Raw genomic sequence first — 18,414 nt, 5'->3', positions numbered from 1 at the left:
TCTTTGAATATTTTGTGAAGCACTGATTAAAAAGTCTTAGCCGCTTTGAAAAAGATCTACTTTAAGAATTAGAATGCTTTTACATATTCTCACAAGTGTACTTTTGCACTGAAGAAAATGGGGAAGTATAGCTGTATTATTGTGATAAAGTCAAAACATACCACTTGAGTTTGAAGGCCAAAAACTCAAACAAAATACAGCAAGAGAACAGGCACAAACTTCACATTTATGCAGCACTTACCGCTATAAAACATCTTTGGGGTCCCAGCTTTCTGCCCAAGCACTAATGTTTACACTGCAATTTTTTGCTGTGCAGCTCAAGTCCAGATCAGCTGACCTGGGCCAGCTGTAAATTTTGTATTGCAGTGTGGACAGGCATCTCTCAATCACTAAAATCTTAGTCCCAATGAAGCCAGTGGCAAAATTCCCACTGTATCAATGGAGCCAAGGTCACACCCATTAGATTTTAAGACCAAAAAGCATCATCATCATCATCATCATCATCTAGTCCAGTGATATTCAGACTTCAGTGGTTCATGTGCCAAATTAGTGGTCAACATTACCCAAAAAAAAAAAACAAAAAAAACACATTCACATGAATTTATTGTTTTACTACCTCAGTAGGATAGTAATCCCTCGATTTACAGAGAGGTTGCGTCTTGGGCAAACGCCACGGAAACCAAACTTCATGGAAATCGGAGAGGGTTGAGGGAGCAGGCAGCTGGGGGAAGTGGGAGGGCAGCCACGCAGCCCCCAACTTCTCCCAGCTGGAGGGCACACAGCTGACTGTTTCAGCTCCCATCGGGGCGGCAGTCACACTAACCCGAGACACATGCAACTTGATTGTGCATATCTTGAGGGTTTACTGTACATATTGTTTAAGTACAGATATGTAACATTCAGTTTTCATTTATCGTTCTCACAGCAAAAATGACTGACCAAGTATTATTTGGTCAACTACAATTGGTTAACAACATAGTTAAAGCATTCTGACTGGTTAACAAGTAAATTGCATGGTATTTTAATAAGCACTGCAAAGGCTCACATGACACATTAAAAAGCAATGAAATACCGCACACTTTGTAACAAGATAATTTTATTTTAGTGAGGAAAGGACTGAAGGAGAGAGCTATGTTTAGGTAACAATTCACTGAAGTACTTGTTCAACACATACCTCGTATTTCATGGTAAAGAAGCCATCACCACCAATCCCCTCGAGTGCAAAGGCCTGCACTACCGGCCACTTTTCTACAATGAACATATCAAATATCTGTAGATGACCTATAGGAATTAAATAATGTACAATGTTACATGACTATAATACAGCATCAGTTTAGTATACCTCATCTTTCAATAATGTGCCAACACAGTTCTAACAAATGACATAAAATCAATCTTTCTTCCATAAATAGAGCTATTTCTCTATATCTTTACCTATTGCACCGTGTTTTTTTCAAATATGCAAAGCTCAGCTGAAAGTCAAAGAAAACAACCTATTAATATTTGATACAAAAGGAAAACACAGAACTAGCTAGGATTTCCAACGCAGACTCTTCTGCCATGTCTACATGAACAGCTTTTCCCAGCAAAACCAGGCTTTTGTCAGAAAAACCCACAGAGTGCCTACATGCACAATGTGCTTTCTCAACAGTTTGCCAAAACCCAGGCACATCCGCCAGCAGTGTTATACCTCTCCCCTTTCAGGTATAACGTCTCTCTCAACAGTGTTCTGTTGATAAAACAGCCCTGTAGGTGCTCTGGGGCCTTTCTGTCAACAGACAGGGCTTCTGGTTCACCAGGTAGCCCTGTTTGCAAAGATTCTGGTCAGCCATTTTGTCGAGAGAGGACCAGGCAGTCTGGCTGCTCTGTGTCAATACAGAGCAGACTGCTCTGTTGATCTGCTTTTGTGTATAGATACAGTCTGTCGACAGAGGTCCTGCCAGGAAATCTCTTCCTACAGTGACATCTGTTAAGAAGTCAAATAATTTTTGACAGCAGCATTCTACTTTTGGAAAAACATTCCAATGTATGGTGGGGGGGGAGACCACTAAAAATTAATTGTACGAAAATGTTAACCAAATATTCAGTACTACAGAAATTCCAGAATGTTTTTTTCCCACAACGCTAGTTAGCTCTTGTTATTTTTATGTACTATAATTTGTAGACAAGGAAATAAGGAATATAAATTCAAAATTACAGCACAAAATGCCCCAGTGGACGTAAGATTAGCATTCTGAATTTTCTTTTAGTCACTTACGCTAAATGCTGCTTCACACAAGGGTCCCTCCCACATGTCTGTGTTTTTAATAAGTAAAAAAATAAATAAATAAAATAAAGCTGATGAGCTTGATGACTACATACATTTATGAATGAAGCTTATTAACTACCTGAAGTGGAATGTGACTACGAGCCAGCACAGTTTAGAATCTTTACCAGAAAAAAAATGCATCCTTAACTCAGATTAATGGTACTTGATATATCTATGGACTTCAACTATTCCACTACGAAGGGTGGATTATTCAAGAAAAAAAAGTTTAAAATTTACTAGCTTCTAATATTTTGTTAAGTGAAAACTTTATCAGATCAGACAGTGTCAGATCTTTCCGACAATCACATAACACAAAACTATCCAAACTGACTTTGCACAAATTTGCAGGTGCATTTCCCGTTTTGTCAAGGCCAATCAAGAGAAATGTTCACATAGAAGAAATCTGAATCACGAGCATGAAAATAAAGCTGTTAGAGATGAATATGGATACAGCCCAACAGTTCCACAGAGCTCTGCAGGTATCAGCATCCACCTATGTGGACATACATTGCTTATTTTTGCTGATATGGATGCCAATCATAGAATACTAGGACTGGAAGGAAACTTGAGAGGCCATGGAGTCCAGCCCCCTGCCCCAATGGCAGGACCAAGTACTGTCCAAACCACCCCGATAGCCATCTATCTAACCTGTTCTTAAATATCTCCAGAAATGGAGATTCCACAACCTCCCTTGGCAATTTATTCCACTGTTTGACCACCCTGACAGTTTGGAACTTTTTCCTAATGTCCAACCTAAACCTCCCTTGCTGCAGTTTAAGTCTATTGCCTCTTGTTCTATCCTCAGCAGCCAAAAAGAATAAGTTTTCTCCCTCCTCATGACACCCTTTTAGATACCTGAAAACTGCTATCATGTCGCCCCCCACCCCCAATCTTTTATTTTCCAAACTTAACAAGCTCAATTCTTTCAGACTTTCTTCATAGGTCACATTCTCTAGACCTTTAATCATTCTTGTTGCTCTTTTCTGGACCCTCTCTAATTTCTCCACATCCTTGTTGAACTGCAGTGCCCAGAACTGGACACAATACTCCAGCTGAGGCCTAATCAGTGCAGAGTAGAGCAGAAAAATGACTTCTTGTGTCTTGTTCACAACACACCTGTTGATGCAGCCCAGAATCATGTTTGCTTTTTTCGCAACACCGTCACACTGGTGACTCAAATATTTGCCCCAGATCTCTAAATAGCCTCTTCAAGGATTGAACTCACCACCCTGGGTTTAGCAAGCTAATGCTTAAACCACTGAGCTACCCATCCTTGAGGGAAAAACAAATTTTGTATCTAGAACCCTGCAAATTTGCAGATATGGGCTTTATATCCATATGTATGTGCATCCACCAATGGCAATGTGATACCAGAAACTCATTTTTGCGGATATTAACACAAATTTTGTATTTACACAAGGCTCTCTCAATATGGAATGCACTGATAATTATCGCAACAGAAAGCTAGACTTACTGGCAAATTCACAGCTCAAAAGATTTCTAAGCAACAGTATACTGCTCTTTTTCTAAACATTTATAGAGCAGATGAACTGCAGTATTTTTTTTTGCACCCATACTGTATGCTGTTACCATTTCTGAACACGTTTAATGAAGGACTACAAAATTAAATGTTCTGTGTGCAAGCCTGGCAACAGATCATGGAGGAAATCATGCAGGCCAGTTTTTTCTGTTCTACAAAGAGGAAGCTTGAATTTTAAAAATAGTTTATTCTTTCCTTATACAAAAGTGTATTTATCAGAAGGCCCCATCAGAACAGAGAACTTTTGTATTTAGCCAAACACTCTCCCTTAGCATGCAAATTACTCCTTTGCTTCAGGCTGTAAGCATTCACTATATAGAGCGTACACACTATCTTCTCTGAAAATAAAATAAAAACCTTCAATAACTTAAGATTCAAACTGTGAAATCAAAACATGATATAAAAGTAACACATTAAAATGAAATGGATTTTTTTAAAGCTCTCTCTCAATAAAAAGGAGCTTCCAGAAGTATTTTCATTTAATGTTCTAACAATATCATACTTCTAACAAGTGATCAAATTTAACAAAACAATAAAGCAATACAATAATACCCACCTTGGGAGCTGTATGGAATGCCAATTCGACTGCAATCTCGAACCATGTCAACAAAGCTAGCAATTTTAAACTCCTCTGCAGCCTCTTCATCTTCATACTGACAGGGTTATTTTTAAAAAAATTAGTATTATTAAAACGTAACATTTTCTGACTGGCTAGTTTTACAATTAAAACACACTTGCAATAAAGGTGACAACTGCCATTTTTATTAGTCGGTGCTGATCAGACATTACTATGCTCTAGTCCGTACATTAACAAAGGCTCCCGAAAACTACTTACTGAACCCCTATTTTCTGGGGATTTTAGCCATCACGGTATGACCACAGGAAGGCCAAAAGGCACTGTTTTCAAAATCAATGTACAAAAGTGAAGATGTTTTATTAAGATGATGCAGAAGAAAGCACAAATACTTAAGTCTCAATTTTCATGGAAGCCGCTCTCCCCACTACCTACTATATAGACAATTAAGACCAACAAGCATTTTTGAGTGAAAAACACTCATATAATAATGAAAGAGCTCTAAGTGCACGTTCTTCTTCTCATCAGAGACTCTCGTGCCACCTTAGCACAAAAAATTATGGAAAGAAAAAAACAAACAAACAATCACTACCAATTTACACATGATGAAACTGGAACAGGGAGGTGAAAGTGGAACTGGAACAGGGAGGTGAAATGATTTGCCCTAAGTCACACAGCAAGTGGGAACACACAAGAACCAAGTACAAAACCTAGAATTCTTAACACTACCCCCCTGCTCTGGCTACTAGACAATCTTGTCTTTCTGATCCCACTACTATATGTGCTATAGTAGTGTCTCTCAGTACCCCAACCATGCTACTTCTAATGCTTTAGGGGAGCACTTCTCACATCTCCTGACTGGTTAGGGCAAAATAGCATCCCTTCCCCCAGAAATGCCAGCAGAGATTGAGCCCTGCTCCTCTGACACACACCCCATTTTCCCAACAGGAGCAGTCATCAAGCTTCAGCCCTGTGATGACATGTCATAGGCTCCAGCTATGCAACCATGTGGCAGCACTGTCTGGCCCCTACTTGTGCAGCAATGGGCTGTAATTCATGGCAGCTGGGTTTGAAGCTACACTCTCCACCCATACAGCAGCAGTGGCAGTCACTGTGTCTTGCTGCCCCAGGTTTCAGCTGCATGCTCTGTTCCCCAGATGTATGGCAGTAGGACCGGGCCTGAGCTTGGACCACTTGGCTTTGGGCTCTGATCTCGGCTCCTTCCTGTCCAGTGACAAGAGCCAGCCCTGTGCTCTTGCCACGCATCACCACCACCAGCAGCCCCCCTCACTCCTGGGCCCCACTGCCTCCATACCCACCTCCTCATCCCAGACTTAATTTGTCCCTGAGCTTGGTAGGTCTGTTTCAAAAAGTGATATCTATATTGCACCTGAGACAACTAGTAAGTCTACTGCTGCGAGCAATGATGTAACATAATACTATCATTTTTTCACAGGAACAGACATACTAGCTAGCAAGCAACCTAAAACAGCAACAAATCAAAAGAAACAAACACCAGAAGTAAGAACATGCAAAGCAACTTACCTGCTTCTATTTGGCTTCCTCCAATAAAACATCAAACAACTGTACATTATTTGAATTACTGAGCATGGAAAAAAGCCCTACATATATAAATGTCAACAATCTGGACACATATGTGCATTTGTTTTTCTTGAACTTGAGTATTTTGGAAAATTGCCAGGGTGGCCACCAGCAAGAATTGGTGACAACACTGTGAGACCATCAAAAATTTGTTGAGAGAACCCCTGCTTTAGAGCTAAGAATGAGTAATACACAGCTTAATGAAAAACAAGAAAGGGAACTACCACAAGAAAGCACACCTACACTTTTCATAGAGGGCAAGCTAAATAAAGCCATTTTATCTACAATATAGGAACAATTAAAATGCTTACAGATCATTATCTAAAACACAAGGCAAGGACTCGATGCCAAGTCCTGGCCAGTTTTAGGATTTTAGTATGACTCACACATCATCCTTATCCGGAGTAAGCTCAAAAGTGGAGTTGTGCTCTATAGGGTGCCAAGTTCATTAAGATATGCACCAAGGTAGTTATACCAGCACAAAACATCAGGGGAAATTCAAATCACTGCAAGCTTTATTCTTTCATCCACTGGTGCTATGTCTACACTGGTGAATGATACCCAGCTATGTTTCTTTAAACCATCCGTAACTCTACTTTTGCAAAAAGTTTGACATGCAGCCCAAGTTCTTTCCACACAATCCTCTCTCTCCTCCCTCAAAGACCTGGAACACGTTTACAGTTCAAAACCTGTGCCCAACCGACTTTGTCAGTTGCTCACATTACATTTTAACATGACTTCAGATGGAGATTGCCTTGTTTCCAGGGTACACTGGAAAGTTACTCAGCAAGGCCTTTCAGTAAAGCTGAAATAAGGCCCATCACATATATGTATTATACATCATGTATGCTTCTGAAATATGGCATGCAAGAATTTAAAATACATCTATTATGCTATATTGCTGTTTATAAGATGCTTACAATGGAATTTCTTTTCCACCAGTGTTCAGTAGTCACTTCAAAAACACTGTGACCAAGTGGAAAGATAAAAGACTAAATTTGGCAAGATTCTATAAGAGCTGTATAAACCCCGTGTGACTTGTTCCTTTTTAAAGTTTTGGCATTGTTATTGTTATGAAAGCATAGCTAAATATAGCCAATACTAGCTATGCCACTGTAAGGGAAAACAAGTAAATGCTTTAACCAAAAAACAAAAGAGAAAAAAAATAAAAAGCCACAGGCAATCTTTTGTCAGACAGAAAGCATTTAGAATGATGTCTGAAAGCTGGCAAGATTTCACAGCTCCTAAGAACAGCCCAAAGCACTCTAGAAAACTGGCAGTTCCCTATGCATTTGAAGAAACAGCACTTAAACGAAAAGAAAAAAGAAAAGAGAAGACCCTCGCACTTCGTTGCTGATCCCATGCAATGCCCCAAATATCTACCTCTTTACATGACAAGGAACCTCAGAATTTTCAGTTTATTTCACTATATATTACCCAACTATAACAGCGCATTTGGCACATCTTTCCGTTTGTAATAAGCAGTTTGAATCAGCATGAGATTTTATTCATATTTAATCAGAGCAGACCCCATGCAATGAAGCTAATCGGAGAAAAGTAAGCAAGCCGACTTCTCAAACCCACTTTTTAACTTTTTCAACAGATTAAAATATTCCTAACTGCACATCATATTTGTGATGCTGTGCATAATTAATTATTAATTAGCATGGGGTCCTCAACTTTGAAAGCTACAGCCACCTGTGGTTTGAAATAGCCAAGGTATGTTGACGCTCTAAGCACACAGGAAGGCCTCTCTCTTCACTAGGACAGTTATGGAAAAAGTTTGAGGAGGGCCAGCTATTTACATTTTAGTACTGGAATTTTTGCTTATTTGAATTGAATGCTTAGTCAAAAATTTCTCCCAAATGTGGCTAAAGCAATATATAACAGCTGGGGCGGGGGGGGGGAGTATTTTGTATTTCTTTTGTTATAAACCTAAGTTTATGTATTAAGTAGGAGTTGGGAAGTGAAGACAGAAGGACACACACTGGCTCTGCTTTCCTGACTCATATTCTGGAATTTCCCTTTGAAAAATTACAGCTCACTGGACTGAAATTCCAAGCGAAATTGTGAGGGGGATAATTTTACAGCTCCTCTAATCTCATTTCCACCCCCACTCACCCATCTCAAACCCAGTTTCCCCAAGGTGTGGGGGAGAGAAAAAAATGCTGACACTATCAGTCACATAAGACTGAGACAGAGATCAGTTAGGTTACAATCAATAACTATATTTTTAATTTAAAAATTGAGTTGCTACGTCCTCTAATCTACAGAATAGAAATACAGCTTTACAAAGGGATGCAGGCAGAAGCTGATACCCACTGCTTTCCATTCATTCTTCCTCAAATTACTCCCAGCTCCCCATGACCATCCTCTTCCTACAAGTGGACCTAACCAGGTTACCAACAGAATGATGGGCACTCTCTCATGCTCCTCTACTAACGTCACATATGCCATCGTGTGCCAACAATGCCCAGATGCTTTGTATATTGGACAGACTTCTAACTCCCTTAGACAAAGGGTTAATGGGCACAAAACAGACATCAAAAACACTCCAGATCCACAAACCAGTTAGTCAACATTTTAATGGAATGGGGCATTCTGTTAAAGACTCTGAAGAAGTGGGTCTGTCCCACGAAAGCTCACCTAAAACTATTTTGCTGGTCTTTAAGTGCTACTTGACTGCTTTTTGTTTTGATAGTGTATAGACTAGCACGGCTTCCTCTCTGTTACTATTAAAAGTATGCGTGTTACTGAAAAAGAACGTTCGCATCGCTATTCGAAGGGAAGCAGCCAAGCTGGCCTTTATATTCAAATTCGGCACATTAACACATGGTTTGAACCGGGATGTGAATTTTCTGAGTCACTATAGGGGTTCGTCTGCATACTTGGCTTAATCTAATTCTTGACCTTCCCCTCTCTGATTTGTCCTCCTTGATTACTGTTTTTGGTTCTCTGTGCCTTAAATATTGAGTCTGTTCTGGTATGGCTATGGTCTGACGAAGTGGGTCTGTCCCATGAAAGCACACCTAATAAATTATTTTACTAGTCTTTAAAGTGCTACTTGACTGCCCCCCCCCCCTTTTTTTTTTTTTTTTTTTTTTTTTAAAGGAGGGGGATAAGAGAGATTCTTCGGGGCAGGAGATTATGGACCCAGCACTGGCCATGTTTTTCCCCCTTCCCACTAAACACGTTTATGGGAGAGGCCATGCCTACTTCTCAGAGAACCTAGATCAACAGATACCATGCTCCAAAACAAGAATTCTTGTGGAGATTTTTCGACTATGCCTCCAGGTAATACTGCACATGCGCACAGTCAAAAGCAGTTTAACTTAGGTCATTTCAGCAGGTAAGTACTAGGCTGTGCAATACATTCCCGTTCACAGGAACTAACACCACACCATACAAAAGAAAAAAGCGAGAAGTAGAAACTTGAGATAAAATCAACTTCTTGTTCCATCTACCAGAATTTGAAAAGGGATGTTGTTTAAAGTGGCATTTAAATTTACTGTGATCCTAAGACATGACCCAAGAAGCTCCTATTACACTTAAAGCAAAGATTCCCATTCACTTGAGTAGGGACAGGAGTAGTCTCTTGAAATAAAGAAAAGGATAAGTTTTCTTTAAATGGCTAAACCAACCCAAGCTTTCCACAGATTCAGATTTGATTCAAAGTAACATATATTTGCAAGTGCTTGGACAAACATCAACAGGACTTTCTAAATTACTCAACTACTATTGGGTTTTTTGTGTGCTCCCTGAAGTACTCAGTTCAGATTCAATATTTTGCTTATTCCATAAATCTTTTCTCGTGACACGACACCATCGAGAGCAAGAAAACCCATTCCTTAGCTTTCTGTGACCTGTTCCTCTAAAACAGCTCATAGTATTAAACAACAGGTTCTTTCTTTATAGTTTAGCAGAAGAATAAAAATGTAGCGCTTCTCATTAGGATCAAAACTGCGGCCTGTAGTTTATCACAAAGACAACTTTGCAAAAATACACATGCAAACCTTTGAGTCTCAGTCAATACTGAAATCTATTTATTCTGCCTTCACTCACCTCATTTTCAGTCAGGCAATGGAAATGCAAGTTTCTCCAATATGCCACATATGGCAAAAGATAACAGTAGTTTACAGGGTTACAGTACAAATGGACACTGTCAGGTTTTATTAATATGATTATGTCTGCAATAAATCAAAACAAGAGTCAAATCAGAGATGCTATAAACAATTAACCAGAAATCTACACAGCAATCTAAGGAATTGAACAGGGACACTTTTTCCTACATATACCAAAATTAAGCTGCTAATCGTGATAAAAATATGCAATGGAAAATGTTACATAAGAATGAACACACTGAGTGAGACCAAACATTCGTCTAGCCCAGTATCCCATCTTCTGAAACTGGCCAATGTCAGGTGCTCCAGAGGGAATGAACAGAACCAGCTATCACTGAATGATCCATCGACCATTCCCAGATTCGAGCAAACAGAGACTAGGGACACTGTCCCTGCCCATCCTGGCTAATAGCCAGGATGGACCTACCTACTTCTTTTTTGAGCCCTGTTATAGCTGTGGCCATCACAGCATCTTCTGGCAAAGCATTCCACAGACTGTCTGATTTTGGGGTCGGGCGGGGGGGGGGGGTTGCAAGGGGGAAAAGCTTCCTTTTGATTGTTTTAAACCTCCTGTTTATTAACTTCATTTACTAATACATCACTCTCACTTGCACTAAACACAGCTACCCATTTCTGGAAAAAAACCAAAGCTTATTACAGATTGAACCTCTGTACTGCCACACTCTTGGGATCTGACTAGTGCCCAACCAGAGAATTTGCTGACCCATGGGAGGTCAATATTGTTTAGTGGCATTACCAACTCTTCCACTGCTTGCTGGGCTCTTAGAAGACACTTCGGGGTACGTTAGAACTAAATCTGTACAGTTTCAGCAAAACAGTTCTGAGTATTCTAACCTTGTTTGGAGGCTTCTCACCATGTGCTTTGAAAAAACATATTATGCTGAGCACTTAAACATTGTAAAAACAATTATATTTGTTCTAGTATGAAATTATTCTTACTACATTACCAATATCACACTTTCTATGAGACTGGAATCTGATGTACCCTTTTCAGCATAAAAGATTTTTTTATCTCAATATGAAAACAGGTTGCCAATGCATAAAGCCACCTTAGTGCCTATGTGTAGAAATCAGATATTTCACAAAATAACTCCTTACTTTTATTTGGTTCCCCTCTCACTCTTAAACCTAGCACAACAACATCAGTCCCATAAATATTTTTAAAACTTTTTAGGACCCTTGATCTCACGTTAATTTTGGTACAGGTTGCAACTCTCATCCGGCATTCTAGCATATGGCAATACCCCTGGTCAAGCAAGACCACAGATATTGCTGGACCAGACAGCCCCTGGATCAGTGAGTTCCAGCTGCCTGGGGAGACCCAGCAGCAAGCTCAAGGCAGGAAGCCCTACTGCAGGGATCCCAGGTCACAGCCATCTGGGCCAGGGAGCCAAGCTGGGGCAGAGACACTGTAAGGCAGCACTGGGTAAGCCCCACAGCCAGGAGCCAGACCCCCATCAGCAGCCAAAAGCTCAGCCAGAGTAAGGAAGCCCTGCAGCCCCATGGCATGGAGCCAGTAGGGGGAGCACAGCTGTGCTGCGGAGCTTTGCTGGCAGCCCCATTGCAGGGAACTGAAACATGGAACCTAGCTGGGGCACTGAACCCACCAGGGAACATAGGCCTCCTGGCAGACCCAAAGCTGAGAGTCCAAACCGGGAGCCCTGGCCAGCAGCCCAATGGCAGGTAGGAGTAGAGTCCCCACATGTATCCTGTGGACAGGGAGGTAGTTGTAGTCAGGACAGAAGGCACACACATGCACACACACAGCCAGACCTCTGCTGGTCCACAAATTCCCTCCTTCAGCACCACTCAGGTCCGGAGGGTGCCAGACAAAAGGAGGTACAACCTGTACTGTGAATATCATGGTATAAACAGAATTCCCGGTTCAGTCAGTAACTTTTCAATTCCATTAAGACTGCAATTTTTATATTGGAGTTTATATTGTTTTACCAAGATTTTTCATGTGTTTTTAAACCATACATAAAACTCACAGTGTAACAATGTACTCTTTCCAAGAAATTGATACTGATAAGCAAATATGAAAATATAGCGCCTAACAGTTTATTACTCACCATCAAGAACTTCTTCAGGAAATCCAGTTCTCTCAAAGTCATTGTTACTCTGATTATACAAACCAAACAGAAGATAGTTGGCCAGCTCTCTACAGCCTTCATTGTATCTGCTATCAATTCCTGTAAAAGAACAAACGTGTAAGGAGTTACAGTATGAGAAGTCTTGAGCTCCGTCTGGATTGCACTTTCATCATATTTTTGCGCATGATACCAAAAATGGCAACAGCACTCTGTTATTGTAAAAATTGGAAAAAAAAAAAAAAAAAAAGGAAATACACATCTCAAAACTGAAGGGACCTCAGGAGATTACTGAGCCCAGTCCTCTGCCCTCCTGGCAGGACCAAGCACCAACCCTTTTTATTTTTTAAGCTATTTGCCCCAGAGCCTTAAATGGCCTCCTCAGGGACTGAACTCACAACCCTAGGTTTAAGCAGGGCAAGGCTCACACTACTGAGCTACCCATCTCCCCTGTTTAGTGACAGTTTAGTTCAAATCTACATAGTGAAAGCTAGTCTTGCAGCACCTTACAGACTAACAAATATTTGGGAGCATAAGCTTTCGTGGGCAAAGACCTGCTTCATCAGATGCATGAGTGGGAGTGGGGAGTTTCAGAGGGGTATTTCAAGAGTGGGGTCCCAGTAAGAGGGAGGGCCAGACCTGACAAGGTCTGTTCAGCAAGGTGGAAATGGCCCAGTATCAACGGTACTTATCAAAAGAGGAAAAAATAAGTCAGATCAGACAGCGTGATGTGAGCCTTTTTCACAGGCTAATGGGGAAGACAGTAGCACCCAGAGCAGAGACACTGCCTTGTGAGCTGCGAGCCACTCCCAGTCTCTGTTTAATCCATGGTTAATGGAGTCAAATTTGCAAATAAATTGCAGCTCAGAGATTTCTCTCTCCATTTGATTTCTGAAATTTTTTTGTTTCAGAATTGTCACCCTTAAATGTGCCACTGAGTGTCCAGGGAGACTGAAGCGTTCCCCCACATGCTTCTGTACATCACCATTCCCACTCGTTAAATACCCCTCTGAAACCACCCCCCCCGACTCATGCATCTGATGAAGCAGGTCTTTGCCCACGAAAGCTTATGCTCCAAAATATGTTAGTCTATAAGGTGCCACAAGACTTCTTGTTCTCAAAGCTGCAGACTAACACGGCTACCTCTCTGATATAGTGAGAGCTAGACACAGATACTGACTAATACTAGGACCACACTCACGTAACAAGCAGCAAGGGAAGGAAAAGGAAGAAACCATGTGGAAGCAGCCCTTCAGAAGACGATGCAAGAATATTCCCAAGATATTATGAACTTTACACTCTACTACCTTGGAACATATATGGGAATCATAGTCACAAATTAAGAATAGCAGTCCTACATAACAAAGGAGACAAGGAAATATTCTGGCTACTATCAAAGCAGCATGACTGTAATTTTTAAGTCTGCCATATCCACAACATGTTTGGAGAACATTATTTCTGGCACTGAAGTTACTATATTTTTCTTGAAAGAAAAACCATCATATTCTGTTTTTCAGAAATAAGTTGTAGATCTCTCTGGGCCCCAGCTCTGGATCTGGGTGCACTAGCTATCTATAATCGACAAGTGTTATACAAAACTTACGTGCCTTCTGCAAAACCTGAAATTTCAGTTGTGGATCAGCATTACAGCAAGTGATACCTGCCACAACTGGATTCTGCTCAGCTATTTATTAAATGTCAACGCTAATGTTGTGTATCAAATGGCATACAGTAGCAAAGATAGAGTTTTATCAACTACAGAACTCTCAAAGTTGCAAAGGCAGCAGGTCGGAAGCTTTAACAAAAAAGCAACAGGCATTCGATGTGGATGAGATATCTTTGATTAAACCAATTTCTTTTGGTGAGAGAGAGATTTGAGCTGTGCTGAACTCTGCTTCAGGTCTGGAAAAGGTTATCAGAGTGTCAGACTTAGCAAAAGGGATAAACCAAAGGCGATAAGAACCAATGTGACAGCTCTGAGAAATAAGTGTTTGCCCACAGTTAGCTGGCTGCTTTTGACTTATCCAGAGTGTAAACATTGCTTTGCTTCACCCTCATAGCTGCTGGAGCATTTTATAGAGTGGAGGACGTGCACCACCTGTTGTGATGCATGTGTGGGACCCAGCTGTACTGTGGAAAATATCAATTATTGTAAAAGCAGAGCGGTTTTGCATCTGGGGTTATGAGAGTTCCTACTGCCACTACAAGCTGGTGTGCGGGGAAGCTTGCTTCTGATGCAGAGCTTGGTGAGGTTAGAGGGCTGTTTGAAAGACAGACTAGAGGGTCCTGGAGAAATTTCTGAATATTGCTCCTCTTAAGGGGGAGTTGTAATTTGTATTATCCCACATGAGTTCCGGTGGGTGCTATTAGGAGACAACTAATGATACGTAGTCAGAATTTTTTTCCTATATTGAAGCAGGTTCTCAAAATATTTGAGTGACCCATCCCATGATGCAATCTGCTTATTTAGAGGAGGGACGTTGTTTGGTGAAGGCATTATTAAGTGTGTTATGGTTAAATATTATTTCAGAGACACTAATGGTAAAAAATATATATATAATTTTAATCGCTCTGTTAATTCCCAATGATGTGTCTGTCCATTTATTTGCCCCTGTAGCACATGTATATCTCAAAGTAAACTTTATGTTAAGAAAACACTGAAGCTGCATAACTAAGTACTCAAGTCAGAAACTAAGAAGATTGACGTTGCTTTACAGGAGCAGAACAAAGCGAGTTTCTGCTATACCTTGGGCTTAAAAAGAAGCAGTTTGAACCTCTAGTCTGGCACCCTCAGGACCGACTGGAGCAGGAGAAGACAATTTGCTGGACCACAGGAAGTCATTGTTGTCTAGCAGCATCATCAACATTTCCACTGCTTACTGTACTCTTGACAGACATTTGGGGTAAATTAGCACTACACAACAGCACAGGACACTCAGAGCCAGGGCTGGGGCTATAAACTAACTTTATGGGACCAGAGAAAGCTTGGCCATACCCATTAGAAGTGGTTATCCGGCTAACTGAAATCATGCTGGATTATGGATGTTGCCAGATGAAAGTGTGACAGACTAGAGAGGTTCAACCGGTACTCCCCCCGCCCACAAATAAGCAAAAAAAAAAAAAAAAAAAAAAAGCTGAAGTGACAGTAAGTCTGAGAATTTCACCACCGTGAAGCCAGATTTCAAAATTAACACAGCTGTGGGGAATTTTAACAGTTCCCTTGAGTATTCACAGTAAGGTCTTTCATTATTAGATCATGCTACACTTGCAATATTAAAGAACTGCACTTTTCATAACCAAGGATGCCTGTAACATTCTGTATTATTACACACAGTATAGCATTGTGTGATCACAAACTCCATCAGCATTCCGACATTCAAGAGCATTCTGAATGGACTGACTTTCCCAAGAGTAAAGCCTCAGGATTCTTAACTACATTTATATTTTCAACCAATATTTTGCTGTGGTCCTCCCCAACCCATCACACATCAGAAAAACTCAAAAGTTGAGCCACTCTCCCACCGCTTCCAGAAAGTTGGTAGAAAAGGTCATGAAGATTTTGCCCCAATATCCCAAAGCTACATTACATTAGAAATGCTAGAGATTCTTAGAGTTATCAAAGGCATCTATCCTCCTTATGAGTGAGTTAGATGACCCCCGAAGCATGACCTAATACATTTGTTACTCTCTAAAGGTACCACAGGACTGCTTATTTTTCATATTACTAACACAGGTACCCTTCAGACTTCTTATCCCCTTACGATGAAACCCTCCACATGAAGTCCAAGATCTAGGAAGGGGTTTAGAAAGGAGAGTGGTGGATGAGCAAAGAGAAAAGCTGAAAAGAGACAAAAATTGCAAATCTGCATATGCATCTCATTCAGTAACAGCCACAAACCACGTGCACCACCACCACCACCATTATTTAACCCACTGTAGCCTCTCTGGTTTCATCCCTACATGCTTGTGCTATTCTTTTATACTCCTTAGCAAATTTATACTACCTGAGGTTTTCAATTATGACGCAAGGTAAATAAAAATCAAGGAATGTTAGTCTTGAGAAAAAGATAACTGAAGGAGTGTGATAACAGTCCTGAGATACACTAAAGGCTGTTCAAAAGAGGTGGTTGTGGAATCCATCAGAGGTTTTAAGGAATAAGCTGGGCACCTATCAGGTGTTTATTTGATCCTGTCCCAACACAGTAACCCTCACTTTACATGGCTTTACATTCACACAACACCAATCTGCTGGACTCTCAGCCTGCCCAGCTTCCTGCAACTGCAGGGAGCTAGGCAGGCTAAAAGCCCCTTCCCCTTGCTTCTCAGAGCGACACTAGGCACTGCTCTGGAAACACAGGGGGAAGGCTTTTAGCTTGCCTAGCTGCCTGGCCACAGTAACCCCCCTACCCCCAGTTCACCCCCACTCAACCCCCCCATCCCCCACAGCTCCAGGTCATACTCCTCAATCCCCAGCTCCAACCCCACTACCCACTCCCCACCCCAGCCTTAGCTTCAACCCCCTGGCCAGGCTCAACCCTCGCCCCAACCCCCTGCTGCCCAGGTCCAACCCCTTGCAAGCCCCAGCTCATCTGTACCCTCCCACCATCTCTGCCGCCCTAACCCACCCCAGGCTTAACCCCCCTGCCCCCTCACAGGGCCTCAAGAAATCCCCTCAAGCCCTCCCTAACTTACATGAAATTCAAGGTATGCAAGGGTTGCGTGGAATGCAACCCTCACGTACCTCAAGGGATAACTGTACAGTAAAATCTCTAATATTCAGCACCCTCAGGGAACTGGGGTGCCAGATAATCAAGTGTGGTGAATGGTGGAGTGCCCCATGGCAGCCAGCCGGGGTACGGAGCGGAGCGGAGCGAGCATGTGTGTGTCTAAAAACCACACAACTTGCATCGCTTTATCCCACCTCTTCATAAATCATTTCTTTGCAAAACTGAGGGCAAAGATAGACTTCCAGTTCCACTGAACATACAACTGTACAACAGTGGGCTTCGAGCTGTAACCTGGGAGGGAGGGAGAGAGGGACTGACTAAGGACCAGATTTTAATATATGATCTACCCAGTGGAGGTCCCTGTCCTGACGGGGGCCTCTGGGCATTCCTGTTACATATAAATAATACTTTGTTTATTACTGCTGTTATTCCAACTGGTCCCTGTGAGGCTCATTTCCAAACATCATCAGCAATTAAGAACACTGCTGTTAACAGGAACTATGAACCTAAATCACTGCTGTGCTGGCAGAAGTCACCAGGAGCCACTTGCTAATATTCCACTGCCGTATTAACAGTTTGGTGTGACCTTCCCGGACCTCGCCCTCTTTGGATATTGCCAACTTATTCCTGACAGAGAAATTTCTGAAAAGACACACAAATGTTGGGAAAGCATATGCCTCTTCACAAGATTTGTCCCCACCTTCTCTTCAGGCCACACGTACAAAATGGCAAGTGACTATGCAGGAAGGAGTAGTACATAGACGGATCCTATTTGACAACAAGCTAAAAAAATTCAACTGTTTTGCCAATAGATGTTCTAACTCTTTCATGTCAGACCCAGCAGGCTGCTGGATATTCAAATATTCTGGACAGTAGAGAGGTACACCTAGCAACGCATAACACTAAAGAAAACCAAGATCAGCAATCAGTTCCATTACAATTCTGGCTAAGCATTTGCTAGTAGATGATCACTAGACTGCTACATCTGAACCCCATTGGCTGCTAAGACCTCCTGGGTCTGAGCAGTGACTGGTAACTGTTAGCTCTAGGTCATGCGTCAGTGCAGACCCCATGTCTGAGAACCCCCTCACAACAGGATCCCAAAGTCCAGCCCTTTAGACATTGGACCTAGTTCCTCAGCCCTTCAGAGGCCCTTGTTAGATAACAGAATGCTTCCAGAATAGATTCGTGAAAATATGAGTTAGAAATAAAGAAGGCCCTTCTGTAATTACTATGTCCTGTTGACTAACACATACTTAGTCTTGAGAAGGCTAAACATCTCTATGTAGATTCTGGTTACAAACCACCCAAGAGAGGATTCCTGCAGAGAACCAAGCCCATCATGAGCTCCTAAAGACGACAGAGAAACACAAAAAGTCTCGCGGCACCTGACAGACTAACAGATATTTTGGAGCATAAGCTTTCGTGGGC

The 18,414-nt window shown here is 41.5% G+C and overlaps 1 protein-coding gene across 2 annotated transcripts in view; it reads right to left on the bottom strand.

The window, feature by feature from the left end:
- DNAAF9 (dynein axonemal assembly factor 9) overlaps window positions 1–18,414 on the bottom strand; it is a 114,092-nt gene that overhangs the window by 79,122 nt on the left and 16,556 nt on the right. For both annotated transcript variants that reach the window (XM_074992223.1, XM_074992224.1), the window contains exons 3-6: window positions 12,239–12,358; window positions 10,087–10,211; window positions 4,405–4,501; window positions 1,175–1,281 (exon numbers count right to left, since the gene is read on the bottom strand). In XM_074992223.1, the coding sequence (XP_074848324.1) occupies window positions 1,175–1,281; window positions 4,405–4,501; window positions 10,087–10,211; window positions 12,239–12,358 (449 nt within the window). The remainder of the gene's footprint in view (window positions 1–1,174; window positions 1,282–4,404; window positions 4,502–10,086; window positions 10,212–12,238; window positions 12,359–18,414) is intronic.

Source organism: Carettochelys insculpta, chromosome 4, assembly GCF_033958435.1.
Source record: "Carettochelys insculpta isolate YL-2023 chromosome 4, ASM3395843v1, whole genome shotgun sequence".
NCBI lineage: Eukaryota > Metazoa > Chordata > Testudines > Carettochelyidae > Carettochelys > Carettochelys insculpta.
Note: the sequence above shows the minus strand (reverse complement) of the source record. Positions and strands in the feature narration are given on the sequence as shown.